General features: G+C 39.0%; 1 protein-coding gene across 3 annotated transcripts in view; it reads right to left on the bottom strand.

Annotated features, from left to right (window-relative positions):
• Positions 1–27,664, bottom strand: part of ITPR2 (inositol 1,4,5-trisphosphate receptor type 2) — a 491,137-nt gene that overhangs the window by 104,091 nt on the left and 359,382 nt on the right. For all 3 annotated transcript variants that reach the window (XM_009180421.4, XM_021923257.2, XM_009180422.4), the window contains one exon: positions 3,965–4,072. In XM_009180421.4, the coding sequence (XP_009178685.1) occupies positions 3,965–4,072 (108 nt within the window). The remainder of the gene's footprint in view (positions 1–3,964; positions 4,073–27,664) is intronic.

Consider the following 27,664-nt stretch of genomic DNA (forward strand, 5'->3'; position numbering starts at 1 on the left):
TTCTGCCACCCATTTTTATTTTTGTGAAGTACATCCTAAAACGAAGACAGTCTTAATTAGAAAGTGACTGGCTGGGTAGGCTTAAATATAGCATTTATACTATTTGTATCTTGTTCTTAGCCTCTTTGTCCTAAAAGGGGCTTTCGGGTAACAAATGACATATTCAACATTATGTGTCTGAACTCTACAGAGAAAAGTGCTTTATATCATCAAAATGTTATCTTACTCATGGCAAAACATATTTTTGTAGGTACAACATCCATGTAAACATATACCCATATTTAAATACTCATAATTTTGAGCCTCCCTTATTTGTTATTTGTGACTGTTTAACTTTAGACTAAAAAAAAAAAAAAAGGCTGATTATTTTCATACAGCTTTACTATGTAACAAGGGTTCATGAAGCCTAAATTTCAAGGTTCACATTTACGTACAGTGCCCAGTTCTCAGGAATGAATAAGGATTGGCTTAACCCAAAAGAGTAATTCTGTTCCCTTTGCTACTGACTGGTGTGGTGGTGGTCATGGGCTGTACCTCTAGAAAGTGAGGCATAAAGAGAAATCTCCCAAAAGGGCTTCCAGGAGAGATTTTGCTTGTTGGTAAAGGCAGAGAGCCATAAGAGACACACAAAACAACAACAGCAACAACAACAACAAAAACAAAAATGAAAACCAAATACACAAAAACAAAAGTTTTTTGTTTGTTTGTTTTTGTTTCTTTGGTTTGCCTGTATCATCTTTCTTCTCGCTTAGAACAAAAGGGTCTAAGGGCATGATGCTTGGAACTCTAGCAGCCATTTTGCAACCATGAGGTGAGATAGTGTCAGCATGATAAGGAACCTAGTATAAATATGTGAAGAGTTTGCATATTTTAAGACATCACTGAGTCACTGAATCAATTATAGAAATGCTGGTACTCCAGACTTCCCATCAGATAAAATTTTACTGTCTAAACAATTGTCAGTGTGGTATTCTATTAAACTTGTAACTGAAGGTATCCTAAATGATATGTGATATATTCAATTACATACTAGAATACTGTCATAAAGCAAACTACATGAAATTCAGTAAGGTAAATGAAAATTCCTGGATATAGGTTACTAAAATCAATTGTACAAAATAATTGGACACATTTGGTATGACAGGCAACCATATGGGGAAAAAAGGTTTACTTGATCCAATAGTGTCAAATATTATTTTAAAAATTTCACAGTGCATCAAAGAAATCATGTCTAGATTATTATAAGCCAAGTTCTTCAGTCCTTTTATGAAATGTTACGTTTGATTACAGTTGCCCCATTTTGCAAACAGCATGGACAAACTGGAGGGATTACTGAAGGAAATGGAGGTGTGTTAACTGCAAAAAACCAGAGATGGATAACTTTTCAATACATTTATTCAACAAATGCTTATTCAGTCTTTAGGTGAGGCATGTTGGAGAAAAAACAACACGAACCCCAATGGGTAAGAGCTTGTAGTTTAGTAATCATGATGGCTCTTCAGATGTTAGAATCAAGCTATCATGTTGAGGGGGAAAAATGTTCTGAAAGTAAATATTAAAATGGGCTAATGTTAATTCTTTATTTAAAAAAAAAGTTTCTAATTATTAGAGTCATTCAAAATCAGATCAGTTTCCTTGTGATGTAGTGAGAACTCTATGGCAGGAAGAATTTAAAGCAGAAGCAGATTATTACAGGGCAATATCTTCTTAGATGGGTGATTAGACACGAGGCTCTTCCTATTTCCCAGGGTCTTTAAGTCTACAACTTGCAGACAAACTATTATTCTCAATAACATGAATTGTTGTGGTTACGTTCAAGGCACAGGGTTCAGTTTTGGAAATACAAAGATGACCAAGACCAGTCCCTGCCTCAAGTAAAGGAGAAGTGACATATATGAAGCTAGTAATATTCCAATGTGATAAATATTAAACTAACAGAATAACCAAACTGCTGTGGAAGCATACACAGTGAGATGAAATTAATGAATGCCTGGAGAAGGGAAGAAGGCCTCTCTGAGTAGGTCATGTGAGATGGCTTTGGGTAAACATGAGAACTGATCAATGAGTTCATCAGCCTGGACCACTCCTTTGAAACCTGAACTTGTATATCGAACTCCATGGATGACTGAAAGTCACCTCGAATTCAATCTATCCAATAATGAACAAATAATCTTCTTCTACCTTTTAGCTACCAAACTTCACTCTCTCCTAGCATTCTCATACATGGCACCAACTTTTGCTCATTTATTCAAATGAGTAGCCCGAGGACATCCTTTTGCACACCATTCTCCTAACATGTGCAATTCAACTTCAAGCCCTGTCAATATGTATATGTATATGTGTGTATTTACTATATATATATATATATATCACTATATAGAGAGGTACATGCATGTATCTATATATATGTATTTTCCAGTCCAGCCATCTTCGGTATCATCATCTCTCACATTTACCATTATAATATCTTTCTATCTGATCTATGTGTGTTTTCGATCCCACTCTCTTTTCCAGTCTTGTCTCCAAACAGCAACCAGATTGATCTTTTGAAAATAGTCATCTCCTTCCTGTGTTTTTTACCTTACCTTCACTTACTTTCTTCCTTCTGAAATCCCCTTTCTGAAGGAGAAACTCATACTCAATCTTTAATACATTCTTAACGGTAACTTCTCAGTGAAATCTATCCTGAAATTGCTCAGGCACCACTAATTATTATTTTCTCTACATTTCCTTGGCCCTTTGTTTATATACTTATGACACAGAATGATCTTCTATATGTGTGAACTGGTAGAGAGTGAGTGCTCAGTAAATATTTACTGAATGTGTGTATTTATAGCTAAATCTCTCCTCACTGCTGGAATCAATAAAACAGCATCAAACAACAGCTCCCATCTCTCACAGACATTAATCAAACTTCTCTCCATGGCCTGCTCACTCTATTTCCTATTCCCTGGTCTCTTCTGATCTCCTAGCTTGGTACTTTGACTTCTGGGATCTTCTTTAAGAACTTCATGGTTTGATGATCTATTTCTACTTGTACAGAAATTTTTTTTCCTGCTAGTCCAGCTCATGGGTTCCACTAAGTCAAGTCCAACACCAAAGTTGTGGTACTATTAATGTTTACAAATGTGAGCAAGGTATCCACTTCTGTGACACAAAGGTTTGGCAACAGTAAACAATACAGTGTAGGGGTTATATATCCCGAGAGTGAACACAGTGATGCCCATTATGCACTCTGCTGAAAAGTAAAAAATATCTGCCAAAATGAATGAATGTATAAACGTAAATTATAGGAGTGACAAGCATCAACTACTCTGCCACTTCTGCCTGATTAGCTCTGCCAGCCAGTGTCAAAATGATACCACAGCTAGTAAATGTCAGCCAGATGGGTCTCAGAACACATAATGACAAGTCCATTTTGACCCACCCCTCCTGAACTGCCACCAGCCATTAAATAATGTCTCATTTATGAGGGTCGGGGGAGGTCAATTGCTGCATACTGAAAATGGAAACTGTTAAACCTTTCCAAGGCTATGGTATCAATATGAAAACTGTATTAGTTTCTTTCATGTTTACTCCACTTGTGAATTGTTGAAGATCTCTATTTTAATAAGCCTTCCACAATTTTAAAAAAGAAACCTTTTCCTGAATGAAGGCTTCTATTATAATAATCCCATCTCTCAAACACTATTGCTCTGCAATGATTAATTGCTTCTATGGCTAAAAAAATCTATTAATTACAAAAGAAATTTTACATATAGTCTTAGTAAAAAGACAACTTTGAAAGATGTACACCTCATTTTCCTATTCATCACTCCTCACTCATCCTTTTACTATACATTTTTCAGTTTAAACCACTCAATTCTGCATCATTGCTCTAGAAAAAAATATGAAAATGGTCTAAAATAGAAAGTAAGCATAACTTTTCACAGTTGGTCCCTTTCAATAAATAATAGATGGTTACCTCAATCTGTGCAGTGTGGTTGGCATAATACTTTAAGGCTTCATCTCCTTCATCTGGATCCGATCCTGGTTTGAGCATCTGCTGCAACAGTTTATTGTGGCGGGCCAACTAGAACGGGGAAAAGATAAAGGTTTTAGGTCCTTTTTTACCCTTTCCTGGGGTCGAACTTTGAAATAACTTTGTCTACTTGTACACATAGCTTCACAGTCCTAGGGTTAAGGACAATTAGTTACACTTCAGGAAAGCATGTCTGTATTTGAAAGGCAGAGATAATGAAATCACAATGATCAGCCATTAATATTTGTTGATTAACTCTATGTCTTCAGTAAATATATGATTGTACCAGGAAGAAGAAATGTTCCCAGTGATACGTAATTGATACTGTCTATAGTAAATTTAAACTACATACACATAAAAACAAAGTGATCAACAGTGCAATAAATCAGTGAGTAGTGGGGACAATATAAATGTGTGTTTTTCCTACACACACATAAATAGGTATCTGTATTTCAGAAGAGTTTCTCTTATAGCATGTAATCTAAGCTCTACATTAGTAGTTGGTATAAAGTCCTATGTTTCTGCACGTTTGTAAGCCAAAATTAGTGCTTTCTGGGTATAGATCTTGATTTTATTGTCATTGAAATTGGGCATTTAAAAAAGCAAAAATTTCACCATAAATTATTTTAAACTGCTGGTGGTGGAAGTCATCTTTCTCTCTCATTTGAATGTCTACAGCATTTGCTGGCTAGTTCTCTCACTGTGTACATTAGTAATACATGTTGCCTTCAGATGTCTCTTTTATGGTTGTCTCGAGCAATTCCTGAAATCTTGCAATGTCTTTCACTTATCAAATATCCTATTAATGCTTAAATTTCCTGAGGGCTTCTACTAACAAAGACTCTACCACAGAACTCTCTCATTCCTAGCACAGTGCCTGCCTCCAACTCCATGCCAGGTACTAATTCTAAGTACTTCAAGTACATGATCTTACTTGAACCTACTAAGAAATTCAGTGGTAGGCACTCTTTATTATTGCCATTGACAGATGAGGAAACTGAAGCACGGAGAGTGTGAGGAACTTGTTTGTGATAACATCGCTAGAAAATGGTAGAGCCAGTATTTTATCAACATAATAGAGCGATAAGTTTTCCTATGATTCATGAGATCTTAATACAAACTGTGATTATAATCATGGAGATGAATTTTAAATAATAATTCAGAACCTAGAAAACCAAATGAACATTATCCTTATAAGTGATAATTTGGTAAGCTAAATATTCATTACACTGATGTTGCTCTAGAGCAAATCATTTTGAAAATTGTTATTTCAGAATTGGTTTTCAGGGTCATTAATCAATCACTCAAAAAAACCATTTCCTATTTTCTATTTATGTTTTTTTGAACTAAATTTGAATTATACACATTTTTATTACAAACCATAGTCATGAAACTTGTTGTGACTTATAGGGGTTTCTAAAAATCTCAATGAGTTTGAAAGCATAAAATTACTGTAATCATTTAGGTACCTCAGCATGTTTTAAGAAGTGGCCAGTTCTTGAAGGCAAAACTGGCATGATTTCTTTACTGATTGGATCTGGGGCATGAAAGAAAGAGAATTAAGGATGATTCCAAAGTTATTGACCTGAGCAATTAATAGTTTAGAAATGTCATTTACTAAGAAAAAATGTAGGAGGAGTACATTTAGCAGGATAAAATCAGGACTTTGTGGACATGTGAAGCTTTAGACGAGGAGTGGGCTATTGGATTTGTTTGCCATTTACTAAGAAAAAATGTAGGAGGAGTACATTTAGCAGGATAAAATCAGGACTTTGGTTGTGGACATGTGAAGCTTTAGATGAGGAGTGGGCTGTTGGATTTGTTTGTCAGGAATTCTGGGCAGAGGTCAGGGCTGGAGCTGTGCATGGAGGGGTCGTCAGTATATGGCTGATACTTAAAATCATGAGCCTTAGTGAGATCACCTAAAAGTGAGCTTAGACAGAGAAAGGAGCTCCACGGAACTCTAATATAGGTTAGTAAGAGAAAAGACACCAGCAAATTAGACTAAGAAAGTTGGTTAAGCAAGGTAGGAACAAAACCCCATGCAGCCAGGTGTATTGCAGCCAAGGGAATAAATAATTTCAAGAGGGAGGGAGTGATTATCTGCATTAAATGCGGCAGGTAAGTCCAACCAAAGGAGGACAGGGAAATGTCATTTGGTTTAGCAACTCAGAAATCACTGAAAAGCTTCACAGCAGCAGTTTTAGGAAGTGGTGGATACCAAAGCTTAATTGTAGTGAGTTTAAAAAAGAATGGGAGGCGAGGAGGTATATACAAGGAGAGTGAGTAGAAACAACTCTTGAGGACTGCAGGTGTGAGGGAGAGCCAAGAAATAGGATGGCAGGTAGATAAAAGGGCAGGGATAAAGGTGGATTTTTTAAATACGGAAAATAGAACATCGTGTTTGTTTGGTTTTGAAAGGGACTATTCACTAGAGCAACATCTTGACTAGGTGAGAATGGAATGATCTAGAACATTTGTAAAGGGGTTTGCCTTAGATAGGAATAAATTTACCCTTAGAGACAGCAGGGAATATGGGCACAGATTCAGGAGGTTGGGTGGTTGTGATGATGGGAACACTGAGAAGTTCTTTTCTGGTTACTTTTTTTCTCAGTGCAGTAGGAAGCTGATAATGAGGACGAGAGAGGAGGTGTTGGATAACTGATGAAAAGCAGCTATAAAATAGCTAGTGAAAGTACATGGACTTGGAAATACAGTAGTACTGCCAGGAAGCCTTAAGGGTCTCCCTTATGTTATGGTCAAAGGGAGGCCAGGAACCATATTTGTGTGTTTTCCTCCGGCAATATTCAGCTGCCTGGGTAAAGTCATGGAGTATAAAGAGAGTTGTAAATAATGAGATCTATAGTTTTGTTGGGTAAGGTCAACAACACATAAAAAAGAGATACTTAAATACTGGAACTCTTTAAATCTTACATAACTGATAGTCTCCCAAGGTGAGATAGTAATTTGAATAATTTCTCCTAAGTTTATTTATTAAAAAACTTTTACTTCTTTACGATCACTTCATAGGGTCAAAAATTGCTGCAGTTATTTTAAGAAACCAATAATGTTATTTAATGTAATAGTAAACAGATCTATACAAATCATTTTCAGTTAGTATATCCTGCTTAACAGAAACATTTGTGGGCCTCTCTTCCTCCTGTTGACTTAATGACATGATTCTGCATTTGTCTTGTTTTATTGCAGAGAAGAGGCGTTCTAAAAGGGACTCAAAAACAAACAAACAAAAAAACACCCACCTAGGCCTCCCTTCACATGTTCAAAGTATTAGAACAATATTTTCATTCATGATTAGATAAGCCATCTTTACATATCTTTGAAAATTTGAAATATATAATTGAAAAAGAACAATACAAACAAAACAGAGAAAACTTCACTTTTTTTCTACCTGGAAATCTTTCATATTCTTTGTAATAGAGGGTCTTGACTAATGAGGCTTATTTGCTCCTCCCTGTTCTGTGTTCTGATAGCGCCCTGCACATATCTATATTATGAAATTTCTCATGTTGTATCTGAGTAACTATTATTTCTCTCCAGTGGTCTGTGACATCCTCAAATAAAGGGCCTGGTCTTACTCATCTCTTTGTTCTCGGCGCCAAAAACAGAACTTGATACATAAAATAGACTCAATAAATATTTGTTGAAATCAATGAAGAAATGGGCTAGTTAGTAACATATATTCATAAATTTAAAGTGGACGACAACTCTTAAGCCTCAATGAATTATCTCTCTGTTTCATCCTCTGTAAAGAAGAAGGGCAAATAAATCTGATTAGAAATCAGACAATGGTACAAATTCTAGTATTTGTAGAAAGAAAATATTTTAATATTTTTTCTTGTTTGATAGTTATTTATGTACTCATATGTATTCCAATAGATTATAAGCTATTTGGAGGAAGGAAATAACCATTTTTAGTGGCATCCTTTATTATCCATTTCACATTTATCTTCTTACCATTGGGATTTTAATGTTCATTTCAGTTTGGGTCCAAGTAAGGACAAGGTAAAAAAAAAATCAAGAAACTACACTTTGATGACATTTAATAATAATTATTTCTTAGTACTTTTCATCTGTGTTTTTTTAATGTGAGTTCCACTTTTATTGGGTACCCAATCAATGTTGAATGGAACCCTATATGATAAAGCAAGGATAGCATTCCTATTATATAGACAAAATGCAAAAGAATTACGGAATATCTTGATGACTGTGAAATGCATAAAAATGACTGATATCAATACAGAGCTTTCCTGGTCCAAATTAACAGTTTACTGAAAGCACAATACAATGTCTTAGAAGCCAATTAACATATGCTCAATAGTTTTTAAAGGATTTAGTCCCCTATACATGCAATCTGATTTAAAATATTCTGTAGAATGAACGCACTGCCAACCAAAGATATTCGGTTGTCTTAGTGATGGACTCTTTAGCCACATTTGTCTACTCCACACTTTTATATGCCATGTATCCTTTCATATGACTTAAAAAAAAAAAAAAAAACAGAAAAAAACCCCAGCATCCAAAGCAGCAATCACACCATTTACTATTATGTGCTTTGGAAACCAAAGGTAAAAATACCTGGTAAGTTTCTGCACAAGTATGGCACATCTGTGGAGAGTTGTAACAATAAGAAATCTAATTTAGAACCTAATTAAAAACTGAAAAACTGCTAATGAAGATATTCAAGGACTGCTGTTTTAACGATAGCCAACTTTACTATTGACAAAGATGCTCCCAACAGGACTTGAAATTAGCTGATGTCACTATACAAACATGTTCCAGAAAGCCAACCAACAATCAATATTAATGATAATGAGAGTCTGAATTTGCCATGGGGGGAAATCTCTGGGTCTTAGAAATACTTGTATTCCACAACAATCTTTATGAGCCAAAATGGTAGCAATTGTTTTATATATGGTGTGCAAATGATGCCCACCCAGTTAGTATGCAGTTTCAAAAGAATTTTAGCAACAAGGAACACTTATTAGGTCCTTATTACAAATAGAAAAACTAGGCCTGAGATAATTTATTACATATCATAATATTAAAGCTTTGTAACAATGCAATGAACACATGGGTAGATATAGTGCATGCATACAGATTAGTGAGGAGAGGATCCAAAGCATTGGTGGATAGTCAGCCTTAAGAAAAAATAAAGACATTCCCCACAGGAAAGACTACCAAGAGATTCTTTCATTATATGTTGAAGACAAAAGGAAAATCATGCATATCATTATCAATCATGACACATTTGTAATTTAAATACAGATGCATCACTCAATAGGAATAAAAACATGTATATGTATATATTCATAAAATACAGACAGACACATAAATGCAAACCTTATACATAAACATATATAACCTGCAGCAGGGTCTTTGAGCAACACCATGTATTTTTTGAATCCAAGATTAGGGAATAAAGATGACAGACTTGGGCTTTTTATTTTTAGTGGTATCCTTTATTATCCATTTCACATTTATCTTCTTATCACTAGGATTTTAATGTTCATTTCAGTTCAGGTCCAAGTAAGGATGGAGAAAAAAAATCAAGAAACCATACTTCAATGACATTCAATAATAATTATTCCTTACTACTTTTCATCTGTATTTTCTTTATGTGAGTTCCAATTTTATTAATTGGTAAAACTGTGACATAGCAATTGGCTTTCCCAAGATCACAAAGTGAGCTGGAGCCTGAAGTCAGAATAATTGCCTTGTATATTCAGGCAATTGTATTACAATACAATGCCTTCATGCCAAACACTACCCCTATTTGAAGCAGAGAAAAATCAGCAGAAGGGGGCAAAAACTAAGGCTTTACCTATTCTAGTGTGCAAAATATGGAAGCCTCTTGTTTTCAAAACATCTGCTTTTTTTTTTTCTCTGATTCTGTGACCCTGTAAAGTGCAAAGCACGGTTTTAGCTACCGTGGGATGATAGAGATGAGCAATACTTATTTTCTTCTTTCAGGCAACCGACTTTCTAGTTGGAGGAATTAAAACAATGATAGACATGTAATTAATACAAGGAAAAATGAGGGCAGAATTACAAGGAATCACATTAGATTTGGTGGCACGAGGAAAGGAACCATGTAAGAAGTGCATCTGATAAAGGTTTTAAAGAATGGATGAAATGTCCAGGTAGAAAGGAGGAAGAAAGAATGGCATGAGGAAGTGGTTCTGCATAGAGAGAGGGATCCCATGAGCCAAGCCATGGAGGATGGGCAATGAGAAGAGGACTAGAAGGGAATTGGGAGCTACACTAAATGCCTGTGTGAGTTCAAACACAGAATACTGTGATGGGTTGAATTGTGTCCAAATCAAGCCAAAAAGATACACATGTTCAAATCTTGTCTCCTGGTACCTATGAATGTGATCTTATTCAGAAACAGGAGTTTGCAGCTGTGATGAAGTTAAATGAGGTCACACTGGATTAGGGTGGGCCTTAATCCTACGACTAGAGTCCTTACAAGAACAGGGAAATACGGGCACAGTTAGACACAAAAGGAGAATGCCATGTAATGACACAGGAGATACTGGAGTGATATAAGCCAACATATGCCAAGAACTGCTGGCAAACACCAGACACTGAAAAGAGGCAAGGAAGGATCCTCCTCGAGGGCCTTCAGAGAGAGCACGTTCCTGCTAACACCTTGGCTTAGGACTTTCAGCTTCCAGAACCGTAAGACAAGAAATGTCTGCCATTGCGAGCTTCCAAGTTGTGGATATTTGTTATGGCAGCCCTAGGAAGTTAATAAAAACCACCAAGGAACTTTTCTCTCGACTATGGCAAGATAAACTGAGATTCTATTCATCTCTTTTTTCCTTTCTCTTAAATACGGAATTTGGGGATAAGACAGGATCCATTTGGGCATGGTGCCATCTGCTCAGGGTTCCTTGCAGTACTGTGAGGTCCTTCATAAAGAACACAGACCAAAGAAAAAATAACTGATCTTCCCAAATACTGATGCCAGAATTACTCCTCCGTTAGTAAGGTCAGAGTCCTGTGAGAAAGAAGAAAAGGCTTTCCCACATGAGACTCAACTGTGTGGTCTCAGTCAGAAAACATTCACTATGGCTCTATGGCAAGTGAATATTTGGTACTTAGACCACTTTAGAAGATCAGCTTCAGGAATTCCTAGTAGGGAGGAGCACATTCTCCCCACTTTAGTCAGCAGAATTGAGGCAGCCAGAAACCACCAGGAATATCCAGCATAATCTGAAGCTAAACAATTCAGAAGACACATGAAGGGCTGTATGCACTCTTTTCTCAAAGAGGAGATAGTAGTTTCCGGAGGGGTTGAGAACCTTAGAGTAGAGCGGGAGGGGAAAGTCAGGAGGAAAAATGGGAAAGAGTATGAGATGGGCCATGGGAAGCAGATGAAAGCCCTTATACCCCACCAAATAGTACAATGGAATGGATTAGTTAGAAAAGCTAACAAATCTGTCTTTCTTGGAAAGTTAATTCTTGTCCTTCTTTCTTTCCCAGACACCCTTGTTCCCTAGTCAAACAGAGTTGTCCATATCATCTTGAGTAGATTTTGGTATATAACTGGAATGGAAAAAGAAAGAAGCAATGTTCATGTTTCTCAACTTTCAAAATAGGTTTTTGAGAATCTAAAGAGAAAGCCTTAAAGAAAGCACAGCCAGAAGGAAAATGTGGCAGTGGACAGAAAGGACAGCAGGGGTGATCATTCCAAAGAATACAGACAAACCTCGGGAAGAGACAACACAAACTCTCGAGTACCTTGCAAGACAGCTCTGGAGGATTCATGGACAACCAGAACAAAGGACCACAGACCTAAAGGAAATCATGAGCTCTAAAGACAGCTTTCTCTCATCACACACACACACGCGCACACACACAAACACACACACACACACACACCACAAACCCCACACACTGTAGGAAAGTAAGGAACTGATCCCTTCCCTCCCCAGCAGTACTGAAGGAGCGACTCTAGAATGCCACCAGCATCACTCTGCACTATACAACCTTCACCCAAGGAGTTTTAAAAATATTGTAAGTTACGTTTATCTATTATCTTTTTAAAAATCCACTATGGTTCTTAGCTATCAGTTTGTTATTTCCTTTATAATGGTAGCCAAACTAAGACGAACATAGGTGTAAAATAACAAGAAATTTGCCAGAATTAAAAAATGAAGCGGCCGGGCGCGGTGGCTCAAGCCTGTAATCCCAGCACTTTGGGAGGCCTAGACGGGCAGATCACGAGGTCAGGCGATTGAGACCATCCTGGCTAACACGGTGAAACCCCGTCTCTACTAAAAAAAGAAACAAAAAACTAGCCAGGCGAGGTGGTGGGCACCTGTAGTCCCAGCTACTGGGGAGGCTGAGGCAGGAGAATGGCATAAACCCGGGAGGTGGAGCTTGCAGTGAGCTGAGATCCGGCCACTGCACTCCAGCCTGGGCCACAGAGCGAGACTCCGTCTCAAAAAAAAAAAAAAAAGAAGCAAACATGTCCTAATTTCAAATGATTTAGACTCCTACTCATTAGGGTCTGTCTTAAACTATAGTAAGATTGATAAAAGACCTTAGTGATGATAATAAATAAATGATTCATGACAGCTCAACCCTTGAAGCAGGGCAAAGCAGGAGAGAAAAAAAGGAGGAAAACGTTCCACAAAAAAATGCACTTTAAAATGATTTAGGGCAGTTTTTAGTAAGTATGCTATCTTTGTACTATGATTTTATCATCAAGCATAACAACGTGTTGTGACGTTTGATGGAGCTAACCTTCCTACAGATTGCTAACACTCATCCTAATAGAATGGTTCTCAAAATGGAGTTTCTGGGACAGCTAAATAGCATTACCAGGAAGCATATTAGAAATGCAAGTTCTTTGGCCCCACCTCAAGCTTTCCAAATCAGAAACTACAAAGGAGTACACCCCTCTCCTGCTGCACCCCACAATCTGTTTTAACGAGCCCTCCAAGTGATTTCAATCCTGCTAACATTTGTAAACCACTGTTCTAATAGATAGTAGATGTTATCACCATAAGCAATTTGGATTCTTGAGTGAAAATCCACCAGTTTTTTTTTTTTTAAACCAAACTTAAACATAAAAGAATCAAGTGTTTTTAAAGTTTTTTTTTTTTTCCTTTAAAAGCATACAGGAGAAATGTTAACATGTAGATACTCTATAGCAGTACATTCACTGAACACATTTTCAAAACAATTGAGATTAGGATCAGAAATACAAAATATGCTCCACTTAATTTTAAACAATTGGTTATTTGTCACCCATAGCTTCTAATTTCTGGGCTCATGAATTTCCATAATGCTTTGCATGGAGTGTGTCACCCAGAGTGCATGTGTTGGAAATTTTGCCCCCAGTCTGGTGATTTTGGGAGGTAGGGTCTTTGGGAAGTGATTAGGTCATTAAGAGGGATTAATGCTGCTCCTGAGGGGACTGGGTTAATTTTCAGAGGAAGTGAGTGCATTTGCGCTCTCAAGGGACTGGACTTGGTATCTTGAGAGCAGGAGGTTGTGCAGAAAGGCTGCTTTGGGCTTTGCCATGGTAGCACATGCTTGCTTCCTTTTCCTTTCTCCACCATGTGATGATGCAGCACGAGACCCTCACCAGAAGGTGACCAGATGCAGATGCCTGCATCTTGGACTTCCCAGCCACTAGATAAATCTCTTGTCTTTATAAATTGCCCAGTCTCAGTTACTCTCTTATAGCAACAGAAAATGGACTAAGACATGTACTAAAAGAGTAAAAACTACTTTAATCCCAGGAGGTTTGTATAATTATATGTAATATATATGAAATATATTAGTTTATGAATTAATTTATATGTTTATTTTCATGAAAAGAGATAAAAAATTTATCTCCTAAACCAAGATTTTTCCCTACAGTTATTTAAGGCAAATTTTATTCTTTAGTTCCATTTTCAACTAAAACAGGTTATACCTTCTCCTACTTCTACTTTGATACTTCAGAAACTACTGATTTAAGATTTTATAAATAATTCATCACTTTAATGGAAAATGTTTACTATTTTGTATTTTTCATGTGAAATTTAATGAGGTATAATTCTTAATTGGTTTTGATATCCATGTAAGAATCTATATCAATATTTTCTGAGTGACTAAAATGAAATGAAACAAAATAATGTGTACGTAGATCATCTTATCTGAAATCACTATTCCACCAAAAATATTCTAAAGTAATCATTACGGTAGTGTCCTAGTCAAAAGAGTTAAAACATTTCAGGGTGAGGAAGCAAGAAAAGAAACTAATTCCACATGTGAAGTGGGGTTATCTAAAGCACAGATAGACATAGAAACTGATTTCTGGGAAACCCTGAAATTAGGTACACTAGGAGTTTTTGCTTTCGTTATGTAGAACTGATGGAAAAGAGACATCTCTTCAACCTTATTTCTTTTTGATGTAACTAAAGACAAGTCTTTGAAATTTCTGGGTCTCACTACTCCCACACAGGAAATAATATGCTTTCCTCAGATCCAGAGATGACCAGGTAATATTACTTGAGTTGCTTCTTCCAGCATCCAGAAATGAATTTGCTGGATATTTCCCATCCATGTCCCCTCCCACATATTTCAAGTGTGGTTTGGGAAACACTAGCAGAACAGAAGAATCTTTCTCCATGATAATTCAGACAATATGTGAGTATGAAATATTCTTCATTTGATTTTAGTATGTCCTCCACCTAGAATGTAGTTTACAGAAGGACAGGGATTTCGTTTTGTTTACTGTTGTATTCATAATCTAGGACAGTGTCTGGCACAGAAGAGTTGTTTAACAAATACTTTTTGGATGGATAGATGGATGGACGGATGGAAGGATGGATGGACGGATGGATGGAAGGATGGCATAGAGTATTTTTTGCTTATTTATTAGTTCAATTTTAATGGCATATGTGTTTAATTTTCTGAAATAAATTGAGTTTTTAGAAAATGATGAATTACAATATTATATGTAAATATGAGAAATGTGGTGTTTTGTTTGTTTGACTGTTTGTTTGTTTTTTGAGACAGAGTCTTGCTCTATCACCTAGGCTGGAGTGCAGTGGCACAATCTTGGCTCACGGCAACCTCCGCCTCCCAGGTTCAAGCGATTCTCCTGCCTCAGCCTCCTGAGTAGCTGGGACTACAGGCACGTACCACCACGACCAGCTAATTTTTTTGTATGTTTAGTAGAGATGGGGTTTCACCATATTGGCCAGGATGGTCTTGAGATCTCTTGACCTTGTGATCTGCCCACCTCAGCCTCCCAAAGTCCTGGGGTTACAGGCTTTAGCTACCGTGCCTGGCCAGAAATGTTTTAATTCCTAGTCATTTATATACAACAATAAGAAAAATGGGAATGATAGCATCACTTATCTTTTAAAAGCATTCTGATTCTTTCACTGTTTCTGGGGATTTTTTTAAAGCAAACATCAAAAGGTGAAGAAAGTCATCTTTTTGAGATGTTGGACCATGTTAAATTAGTACCTGTGGTTGACTGGGAAAACTTAGAGGGTTCCTGTTCTCAAAGTAATTGCTGTGGGGCATGGGGGGTGGCTTCTGATCGACACTGAGAAATGATTTCTGGCTTTATCACTGACCTTTTATGGTAGCACGTTCAAGTCGTTTGACCTTTTTATGTCTAATTTACGTAACTGTGAAATAACAACACCTGCAATAATATACCAAAGAGAATTACTGCAGGATCTGTGCTCTTAATGCTCCTTAAGTTCCTGAACCAATGAGGCTTAGTGAAGAGCACAATCTTACTATTCTACTTTTCTCTATGATATACCTATTCCAAGAATGAGTCAATTGCTTTTCTGTTGCTCATAGTCTTGACAAAGCCACTTTAAAGTGGGTTAATTAGAGGCTTGAAATTATAATGATGAGTTCCGCAACAGTTCTCACACTGCCAGTGTGCGCTCAGGAATCCAATCTGAAGTGCGCAAATTAGCCAGATGTAAAATCGGGGGTGGAATGTGGGGAGCTGAGAAGCAGCACTACGAGATAATTTTCAGGAACTTTAAGCTCAATTGCTTGAAAGCATTTCAACTTCAGGTTTCTTCAGCTTTCTATTTCTGAGTTATGTCAGACTGAGAAATATGCCATTGCTATCTCTCTGTTTAACTGTCTAATCAACAGCTGCTTAAAAAAAAAAAAAAAGGTCAGCTTTTGTGAGAGAGTGGTTCTTAAAGGTGAGAGAATTACTGCTCAAATGAACTTCTGCGTTTCAAAGGCAAACCTAATAAAGGAGGAAATGAGGTGGCAAGGTGAATTTCAACTCTAAGTAGGGATTCAGATCAATTGAATTAAACTGAAAAGAGACAAAGAATTTTGAGCAGATATATTTTGTTACTTGTTCATTCTGTGACACCCAACACCCTTTAAATGTTATCTAGTCATTCAGAAGTTAAATGACCCAGGTTGCAAATGAAAAGACAAAGAGAGGGCATGAAAAGTAAGGAGAGGAAGGGAAGAAAGAGAAAATGTAAAGAAAAACTCATTTAGAAAAACTTATTGTCCTTTCTTAAGAAATATATAACCAACTGGTAAAGAAGCCATTTAAAGAGGGGTATTGAACATAAACATATAGATATATGAACAGTTACTGTCTGCATTGTAAGCGTCTTGGGGATTATACAATGAGGTCATGAATTATCTATAAGTAAAATGATGTTATTAATAGTTTCAGATACATGAAGTACTTTATATGCAATATTAACATAACATAAAGACCCACTTCTCTCATTCAATACTAAAACAGAATTCTCCTATGACCTAAGCCATCATGAGCTAAACACAATAATTAATATATGCCTTGTATGTTCATTCTTTCAGAGGCATTTGAACCAGAGTGACTCCATCTTAAATAGGGGCTGGATAAAATGAGACTGAGATCTACTGGGCTACATTCCCAGGAGGTTAGGCATTCTTAGTCACAGGATGAGATAGGAGGTTGGCACAAGGCACAGGTCACAAAGACCTTGCTGATAAAACAGGTTGCAGTAAAGAAGCGGGCCAAAACCCACCAAAACCAAGATGGCAATGAAAGTGACCTCTGGTTGTCCTTACTGCTCATTATACACTAATTATATTGCATTAGCATGATTAAAGATACTCCTACCAGTGCCATGACGGTTTACAAATGCCAGGGCAATGTCAGGAACTTATCCTACGTGGTCTAAAAAGGGCAGGAGCCTTCAGTTCCAGGAATTTCCCACCCCTTTCCTAGAAAACTCATGAATAATCCACCCCTTGTTTAGGATATAATCAAGAAATAATCATTAAAACAGCCAACCAGCTGCCCTCGGTGCTGCTCTGTTTATGGAGTAGCCATTCTTTATTCCATTACTTTCTTAATAAACTTGCTTCCACTTTCCTCTATGGACTTGCCCCAAATTCTTTCTTGCACAAGGTCCAAGAACCCTCTAATGGGGTCTGGATCAGGACCCCTTTCTAGTAACAATTCTTTTTTTTGTTTGGTTGTTTTGTTTTTTAGACAGAGTCTCACTGTGTCGCCCAGGCTGGAGTGCAATGGCATGATCTCCGCTCACTGCAACCTCTACCTCCTGGGTTCAAGCGATTCTTCTGCCTCAGTCTCTCGAGTTGCTGGGATTACAGGCACGTGCCACCATGCCTGGCTAATTTTTGTACTTTTTAGTAGAGTCAGGGTTTCACCTTGTAGGTCAGGCTGGTCTTGAACTCCTGACCTCATGATCTGCCTGCCTTGGCCTCCCAAAGTGCTGGGATTACAGGTGTGAGCCACCTTGCCCAGCCTCCGGTAACAATTCTATAATTGTTAATGAACCTCTGATGTATAACAAATAATGCTCTAGGCTTCCGGGCTATAATAGTGAACAAAACAGACCAAAGCTCCTGCCCTCCTAGAGCTAACTTTCTGTTGGCGGAGGAGATAGAAACAAATATATCATCTATCAAAATGTGCAAGTGCTAAGGAGAAATTAAGCAGAGGATGGAAGTAACGAGCACTGGGGGATGGAGGTTGCCGTTTTAAATCAAATGGTTAGAGACCATTTTAGCAGAAACTTCTAGATACAAAGCAGGATTATGAAACAGAAACTTATAGACACAAAGTAGGTTATTGACGCCAAGCCACAGCCAGGAGGCCAGTGTGGCTTGAGCAGAATAAGTAAAGAGGAAAGTGGCCAGAGAGAGACGGGAGATGGGGAAGAGGGCCAGGTCATATTGGGAGACTTGTGAAGCCAACACAAGAGTTGACTTTTGCTGTGGAAGTGTTGAGCAGAGAGGTGACATAATCTGTGTTACATTTTTAAGGGTTCACTGTTGCTACTGTGTTAGAGAAGACTCTACAGAATGCATGGATGAACAGAAGCAGGAAGAGTCAGAAGCCTACTGCAAATAACCCAGGTGAAAGATGGTGCTCGTTTGGACCAGGTGGTAGTGAAGGATATGGGCAGATTCTGTAACATACGGTGCAATGAAGAGGGGCAGTCACAGACATGGCTAGAGGGTGAGATTGTACAGTGGTTAGCATCTCGGGCTCTGGACAGACCTGGGTTCAACTCCACTGTATCCTCCTTGTTAACTGAACAGCCACAGGGAAATCATTTAGCTTCTCTAAGCTTCACTTTCTTCTTCTGCAAGTGAGGTTCCTAAGAGAACTTTATGAACATTTACCTCAGAGAGTTATTGTGATATTTAGATGAGACATGGCACCTGACACGAAGTAAGTATGTATTATGCTCGATAAATATGAACTAAAATAACAGAAAAAAATAAGAGTAACCAGGAGCATGCTCACTAAGGGTCGCCTGAGCATACTGGTGAGCACGTACATACTCTGTTTTATCAGAAGCTATGGAAATATTTGGTGAGGAGACAGACAGGAGCAGCTGATCTTTTAGTGAAATTAATCATTTTGGCTTCCCTGTGGAGAGTGGATTGAAGAGGGACTTAACCGGAGACAGAGACAGGAGGCTACTGCAGTTGTCCAGGCACAAAATGAAGATGGCAGCAGGAAGACACTGGCAGCACGAGTGGAGAGGAGTGAGCAGCTCTGCCAGGCTGTCCGGGTGAGGACGGTACAGGGGGCCTGGTGAATGCACTTCTAGTTGGTAGCCGCTTAGAGAACCGTGCCACTCATGGAGAAAAGGGGCTCTGAGTTATTTTAGGGAGAGGCTGATGACATCAAGACTCAGTTTCCCTGCAACACAGCACACTCAGATCGGAACAACCAAGAAAGAAAAATGTCAGGACCCTCCAGGGGAAGCCAGAAAGGGCCTGGTTGCCTGTCACCAACTGCACCCAAAGCATTGATATTTTCTTGATATGTGTGTTTATTACTTTGTTCTCCCTTGGTTTGTGTCAATGTTAAACATGAGGGCGTGATCAACGATAAAAACAAGATAAACATGAGACACTTCTAGAATCAATGATACAGCTAATAAAATGAGGGGTGATGGAGGGGAACATTTTCAAGGAAAACTTGCCCAAATAAAAATTGTTTTCTGTTAAAACTACATAGACATGAGTTTGTTTATTCCTTTTGGAGCTCATTTGTGAGCCCTCTTGCAGCATCCATTTAGGATCTGAACACTGAAGCTGTCTGAGTCTGAGTACTTCCTACCCTAATGAGCTGCAGGAAGGCTGACGTGCCTCTCCTTCCTGCTTGGGTCTTGGTGAGCTGAGCGGGAAGACCTCGCCACAGCTCCCAAACCCACTGACATTTAATTAGCACAGTCGCTGTGATCCCATAGCGGGCCTTCCCCGATGAGAACTACAAAGCACCGCACAGAGTGGGCACAACACAAGCTAAACAAATTCCTAGTCTGGTAGATAAAGAGCTGCATTTGCAAACTGGAGTCTGTGAACGTTTCCTATCAGTCCTTTACTGGTACTGCTTTTAGGCAATGCTGCTGTGCTAAGGGGAAACAAATACAAATATGAGGAGCCTCAGGAAATCTAGGAGGGTGGACATTTTAAACGTACACATACTTCTGCTGAAGAGCAATTGCAGTTTATTTAGGGAACAAATAACACACTTGCTCAGTGACAGCAAGACAATCTGTGCTGTAATGCCACCAGTGTTTCTCTGATACTCCCCTCTTCTCCAGGTTTTATAACTGATATTTTGCCCTCATTCTGCTTAAGACAGGGATCTGAAGAGGACACTCTGGCTGAGCTGCTTTGAGTCACTGCTTCTCTGACTCTACTGTGCATTCTGGCCTGTGGCTGCTTTGCAGGTAGTAAATCCCACAGCGTCCTCTGTTCATTGCGGTCCAGTTTGTGTCCCTTACTTCCCGTCCATCAATAGATTGTTGTTAGAAGGCTGCTGGTGACCTGCTGGGGGCCAAAGCCATGGGTCTAGTTTATAGCTGCACCTCCTTTATTGAGTTCTTGAGGGCCTTTGGCCCCACCTTCTTTTGTGAATCTCTCTTCTCCCTTTCCTTTATATCACATTCCCTCGGGCCTCTCATTTTCAACCGATTTCTGTGGGTTTCAATTCCTCCTTCTTTCCTTTAAAGTTTGCCATTTCTCAGGATTCAACTCTTGATCTTTTACTCCTCTCATTCCAATTGATTTTCCCAGGAAATCTCATCTACAACTGCAAGTTCAAACAGCATCTATATGCCAATGTCTCCGTACATCTATGTTCCAAGCCTGGCTCTCCTTCCTGAGAATCAAGGACATAGAACCAACTGCCTGTTGTACACCTCCACCCCAGTGTCCTATCAGTTCCTTAAATACCAAAAGTCTAGAATTAAGCTGCTCCTCTTTCCATTTCACCACGAGCCTCCTCTGTCTCCAGTCTTTTGAAATGCAACATCATCTGTCCACCAGCCAGCTCTATACCTAGAACCATCCAAGACTCTCACTTCATTTTCTCTCACCTTAAGGCATTCCCAGACATTCAATCAGCTAGAGATGAAGTGGTTCTTGGACTTAGGGAAGGGCAGTGGTGATGGATTCTCCTTGCTCCTGGGATACAGGCCAAAACCCTTAGCAAGATCTGCATGTCCTCCTGATCCGGCCCTGCCTCCCTCATGTGTCTCACCCCTGGTCCTCTCTCTTACGGCACCCTAGCTATTCTGGCCATTTCTTATTGTTTGGTCATTAGGGACTTTGCATATAAAGCAGTAAGAGACTCCAGATTCTCACATGGCCTTATGGGGACAAGAAGTGCACGCCCATGGAGGAGAGTGTTGTGGTTTTTACTCGTTTGTTTTGGTGCAAGCTATTTTTCAACATATATTTTCATGTGTATAAGTGGCAGAGGTAAATGTCTTTAATTTATGAGGAGAGTTAACAGAAATGAAGTTAGTAACAATCAGCTTAGGTTGGTACCAGGAAGGTGGAGAGCACAAAAAGAGAAGGAAGGGAAGGAAATGAGAAGAGGCTGTCTCTGGATCAGATGATCAGGCTATCAGACAAATAGGGAAGGAAGCTGAGAAGGTGAAAAGTCTGGAGCAGCTTTTTTTGAAACTGTGGTCTGCAGACAACTTGAATAAAAATATCCAGGATATATGGTAAAAAGCAATTGCAGGCCCTACTCCAGATCTTCTCAATCAGAGTCTCTGGGGTCAGAGTCCCGGAATTCAATGCACTATAACTTGAGAACCACTGCTTTAGAGCTCAACTCTAATACACAGTGTTCCCCAAGTTGTATATCAGATGGAAGCAGAAGACTACCTTTGCCCCCAGCTAGGGTTCTTTAGTTTGCCCTCTGACCTATCTCATTTCAATGACTTCTGCCTTCATTTCCCCTTCTTCTGCCTCTGTTCTATTTGATTCATCCACACACCTGTTTCATACTTGATTCATTCCTATTCTGAATCTACTGAATGAACATGTGCCTGCCCTGTCAATTGCTAGTCAATTCTCATTTATGATCAGGCTTCCACTGTCCATAGAATGCTTAAATCACAGAACTGCAGCAATCAGAGAAAGAACCTCTGGAGTGTTCTTTTTTATGCAGTCAGAACCTCTACATGTATGTCACTCTGTCTATGGGTATGTGTGTTAGTTACATTCACATACAAAGTGAATTAAACACTATAAATATAAGCATGAAAAATATTTAAAAATAAATGACTCAGTTCGCACAAGGATATTTCAGATATGGGACACAGGAAACTTCTCAACTGTGAAGATTATAAAAATAATCTAAAGAAGGGTTTGGCTAACTACATACAGCTCCTAGGTCAAATTCAGTGTGCCACCTGTTTTTTAAAATAAAGTGATATTTGAACACAGCCAGGCTTATTTGTTTACATATTGTCTATGGCTGTTTGTGCTCTAGAATGACAGAGTTGAGTATTTGCAAAAGAGACAGTATAACCTGAAAAGCCTAAAATATTTGCTATGTAATACTTTGCAAATCCCTGGCATAGTAACAGAAACCTGCAAATTGTTTTCAGGTCTCACACAGCTGACAACAAGAAACAGAAAAGCATAGATAGATAGATAGATAGATAGATAGATAGATAGATAGATAGATACATACATACATACATACATACATACAGACATACATACATACATACAAACACATATATATAAAGTTACATATATGTGTATAGAGATACATTTCTAGAAGTTTTCTGAGACCAGCTAATTTCATATTTCTAAAATCGATCACATTTTGTCAATAATATAAATCCTGACAAGGGACTTTTCAGAATTTTCCCCTACCTTATAATTTCAAACAATCACTTGGTCGTGACATAGAAGGGGACTTTTTCTTTTTTTTTTTTTTTTTTTGGTCTGGCTAAGGGTAACTATTTTCCTTTCCGAAGCCTGACTTTTTTTTTTTTAGCTCAACAATTCGTCTTTCAGCATTAGTTTGTCACAATGGTCTGCCACTTTGCTGTGCTCTGTAAGTAATTCTGAAACTCAAAATGCACCAGCAGCCATAAAACAGAAAAGCTGAGATAATCTCATCACATAATAGTAAGACTTACATACCTACATGATTCCACAGGCTACTACACAAGGAAAACTGACTTTTTTTTTTTTTTTTTTGAGACAAAGTCTTCCTCTGCAGCCCAGACTGGAGTGCAGTGGTGCGATCTCAGCTCACTGCTATCTCCACCTCTTAGGTTCAAGTGATTCTCATGCCTCAGCTTCCTGAGTAGCTGGGACTACAGGCACATGCCACCATGCCAAACTAATTTTTGTATTTTTATTAGGTGGGTGCAAAAGTGATTGTGGTTTTCGTCATTGGTAAAAATAGCAGAGACATTGTTTCATCATGTTGGCCAGGCTGGTCTGGAACTCCTGACCTCAAGTGATCTGCCCACCTCAGCCTCTCAAAGTGCTGGAATTACAGGCATGAGCCCCTGTGCCTGGCGGGAAAAACTGTTTTCATACACCACTTTGATATTATAGTACTGGATCTACTGACTAAATGAGAATTAGTTGGCTCTCCCTATCCTGACATTCTGTCCTAGCTCATACTTCCTCAGTGTGCCTTCAGGATAAAATGTCAGCTATATAGTTAAGCTTTCTTTTTTTTTTGAAACGGAGTCTCACTCTGTCGCCCAGGCTGCAGTGCAATGATGCCATCCCAGCTCACGGTAACCTCTGCCTCCCAGGTTAAAGCAATTCTTCTGCCTTAGCCTCCCAAGTAGCTGGGGTTACAGGTGCCTGCCACTATGCCTGGTTGATTTTTGTATTTTTAGTAGAGATGGGGTTTCGCCATGTTGGTCAGGCTGGTCTCAAACTCCTGACCTCAAATGATCCACCTGTCTCAGCCTCTCAAAGTGCTGGGATTACAGGTGTAAGCCATGGTGCCTGAGCTATAGTTAAGCTTTCTTCATTTATGTCTGAGTAGGAAAAATAAGTTTATCAATAAATATTATATGCAGATACATGCAAGTACACACATAAACCCATATATACAGAATATTAGTGCTCTGACATAAGTATTTTTACATTGGCTTAGGTGTTTACTAATTACATTTTCTCATGGGTTTATTTATAATTGATTTATCTGCAAATACTTGCATAATAATGTCAGGTTATAAATGAATAAAAGTACAATCAATAAATAATCATTTTAAGACTTATAACATTTGGGGTTATAAGTTGGATGTTTTGGGGATTAGTGGATATTTTCTAAAGCAGACTTCTGTGCTATTTGTCTCTGCATTATTCTGTTCAGCATTTTATAGAATCATTACCATCTCATTTATTTTATGGCAACAGAAGTAAGAACTAAGCACTCTGGCCAGGCTCGGTGGCTCATGCCTTGTAATCCCAGCACTTAGGGAGGCTGAGGCGGGCGGATCATCTGAGGTCAGGAGTTTGAGACCAGCCTGACCAACATGGAGAAACTCCATCTCTACTAAAAATACAAAATTAGCCGGGTGTGGTGGCGTGCACCTGTAATCCCAGCCACTCGGGAGGCTGAGGCAGGAGAATCTCTTGAACCAGGGAGGCAGAGGTTGCAGTGAGCCAAGATCACACCATTGCACTCCAGCCTGCGCAACAAGAGTGAAACTCCAACTCAGAAAAAAAAAATAAAGAACTAAGTACTCTAAGGAACTATTAGCAGAAATGTATACTATATCACATTTCAATAAATATTTCTATGTAATTAGTTTTTGGTACTTAAAATCCTTCAGAATTCGATAGGACGTGTCCCTCCCTAGCTACCTCCCATAGTTGCAACACACGGCTTTCTCTCTTCTTGATGTAAGGTCCCAGAGAAGCTGGCTGTCACATACACACACATAGCATGCTGAATATTGCCTCCATCTCTGTGCATATTTTCTCTATGATGAAAATGCTTTCCTCGGTTTATCTAAATCTTATTAATCCATAAGATTCATCTAAAATGCAAGCCCCACCACAAAGCCTTATACAGTAACTCCAGCCAATATTAACCTATTTCACCTGTTTCCTTTCTAGCCATCTGTAGCAGCAGTCCCCAGCCTTTTTGGCACCAAGGATCAGTTTTGTGGAAAGCAATTTTTCCATGGACCGGGGCATGGGGGGGAATGGTTTTGGGATGATTAAAGCACATTATATTTATTGTGCACGTTATTTCTACTATTGTTACACACTCACCATAATATAGAATCAGTGGGAGCCCTGAGCTTGTTTTCCTGCAACTAGAGGATCCCATTTGGGGGTGAACAGAAGACAGTGACAGATCACCAAGCATTAGATAAGGAGGACGTAACCTAGATCCCTCACACAGTACAGTTCACAACAAGGTTCACGCTCTTATGAGAATCTAATAGCACCACTGACCTAACAGGAGGCAGAGCTCAGGTGGTCATGCTTGCTTGCCTGACACTCGCCTCCTGCTGTGTGGCCCGGTTCCTAACAGGCCACGGACTGGTACCCGTCTGGGGTTCGGGGGTTGGGAACCCCTGACCTACAGCACTTGTTGACTATCACAGTCACTCATTTACTTACTCTCTCACTCAGTGAATCAGAAGTATTTACTATATCAAACACAGTACTATGCACTGGGTGACATTCATGAGTAAAACCTAACTCCTGCCTTTATGAAGTTTGGAGTCTGGTGGAGGAGACAAGTCAATAGGCCATGTGAATTTGGTGATATATGTTCTATGATAACAGCAGGCATGGCGTGCCATGGGCACACGCAAGAGGGACATCCACCCAGGCTTGGGCTACAGGAATGCTAAGGAGCTGAGGCTATGGAGTCTGAGTGTCTGGGGTATCTGAGTTGTACACATGGTGGGAGGACCAAGAGTTCTATTATGGATAATGTTAAGTGTGAGATGCCTAAAAAGACATCCAAATGCAGATCCTGAGCAAGCAGTTGGAGGAACCAGTCTGGTGTTCAGAAGACAGGCCCACGCTGAAGATGTACATTTGGAATTTATCATGGTACAGCTGGTGTTTAAAGTCATGTGACTAAGTGACATTCAGGGAGTGAGCATTGATTAAGAAGACCAGAGATCCATGGAATGGATCTGACGAGAACACCTCTGACAGAAGCCAGAGAAAGAAATAGAAGCCAGTGAAGCAGAGAGAAAGATCAGGAGACTGTGCTGGGCAAAAACTAAGTGAAGAATATTTCACAGAAAGTAGAGTGGCCAACTGTGTCAAATGTTAGTGACAGGACAAAAGATGCGGAATGGGGGCAATCTTTAGATTGGTCAAAGAAGCAGTGACTAGTGGCCTCACCAAGAGTGGTTTAGGTGGCACAGAGAAAATGAAAGCCTGGCAGAAATGGGTTAGAGAGAGAATAGAAAGCGAGGAATAGGAGACAGCAATTATATACAATCTTTTGAGCACTTTTGCTATAAAAGACAGCAAGTTATGAGCCAGTGGGCTAGAGTTTTTTTTAAAGAAGCAGATTTGCATCCACGAATGCTGAGCAAATGATCAAATGAGGGAGTACAGAGGGAAAGCGGTATCTCTCTGTTCCTCTTGCTCCCTCTGGTGCTCTCTCTCTCTCTCTCTCTCTCTCTCTCTCTCGCTCTGCCACACTCACTTTCCCAAGCACACTCCGAACCTGAGATCCCAGAGCACCTCAGATACACATTTTTCCTAGGACTTGATGCAATGTGGTTGTTTTTGTGTCTCCCTCCCGTAATAAAGGTATACTCCATGGGGAAGAGACAATGCCTCCTTTCCATATCCCATGCATTCCCTACCCACCCCACAACTGCATCTATAAAGCACATGCCCCAAAAGGAATCATGTGGTCTCAAAGAGGGAGACATCCCTGCTAGCACGTAAGCTCCCAGAGGAAAGGGATTTGGGTGTCTCTGCCAACTACTTTATCTCCAGCCCTGAGAGCAGCAGGCTTTTCACATACCTGTGCAAGTAGGATAAGTCTATTGTCTGTGATTTAATATGATAATCTCTTCATGTTTACAAAAGTTGTTTTTCAACTAAGTTCACATATTAGAAAAGTCCTACATTATCAAAGGCTGTCTATAGAGTGAATGTAATATCTATTTTCATAATGGCTGTTGGATTAAACACACTTCAAGATTAATTACATTCACTCCTGCTAATAAATCAGAAGTGTTGATCATTGTCTCTGAGGACCAAAAGACAGCTATGTGCATTATTTCATCTGGTGTGTTCTGCAGAATGGTTCTGTCCACTGTGTTGTACTATATCCTTGTATAAACTCCTTTCTGAATTAAATGCCAGGAAAAAGTTGGTCATTAATGAATACTATAGGTATCAATTATACTCTTGGTTACCAAGAAGCTCAGAGCCACCACTGATAAACTGTAAGAATGTTAGTCAAGACCTCTGGTGTACTTAGATCCTCTTTCTTTCTCATGGCTTTTGATCTTGTATTCTAACAAGCTAATTATACACATGCACTTCTCATTCAACCTCAAATTCTGTTTATAACTGATGACATGTAAATAAATACATAACTATTTAGTAGCTGATTAGTTATTGTTACATCATTTAAAACATAATTGAATCCAGTAAAAGAGCCATCACAGTCCAACTACTCTCTGGAGCTCATAAGTCTCTGAAAGTTTACTTTGCAAATGCAGCTCACTGACAGCCATCATATTTTTATAGATGAGAAGGCTGAAGCCAGAGAAGTTAAGCGATGTAAATAGCTCACAGAGAAAATACAGGGTGCAGGGGTGGAATAATAGCTAAGCTGTTTGCATAATATTCTTGGTACAA

The sequence above is a fragment of the Papio anubis genome, chromosome 9 (genome assembly GCF_008728515.1).
Source record: "Papio anubis isolate 15944 chromosome 9, Panubis1.0, whole genome shotgun sequence".
In the NCBI taxonomy this organism is placed as follows: Eukaryota; Metazoa; Chordata; class Mammalia; order Primates; family Cercopithecidae; genus Papio; species Papio anubis.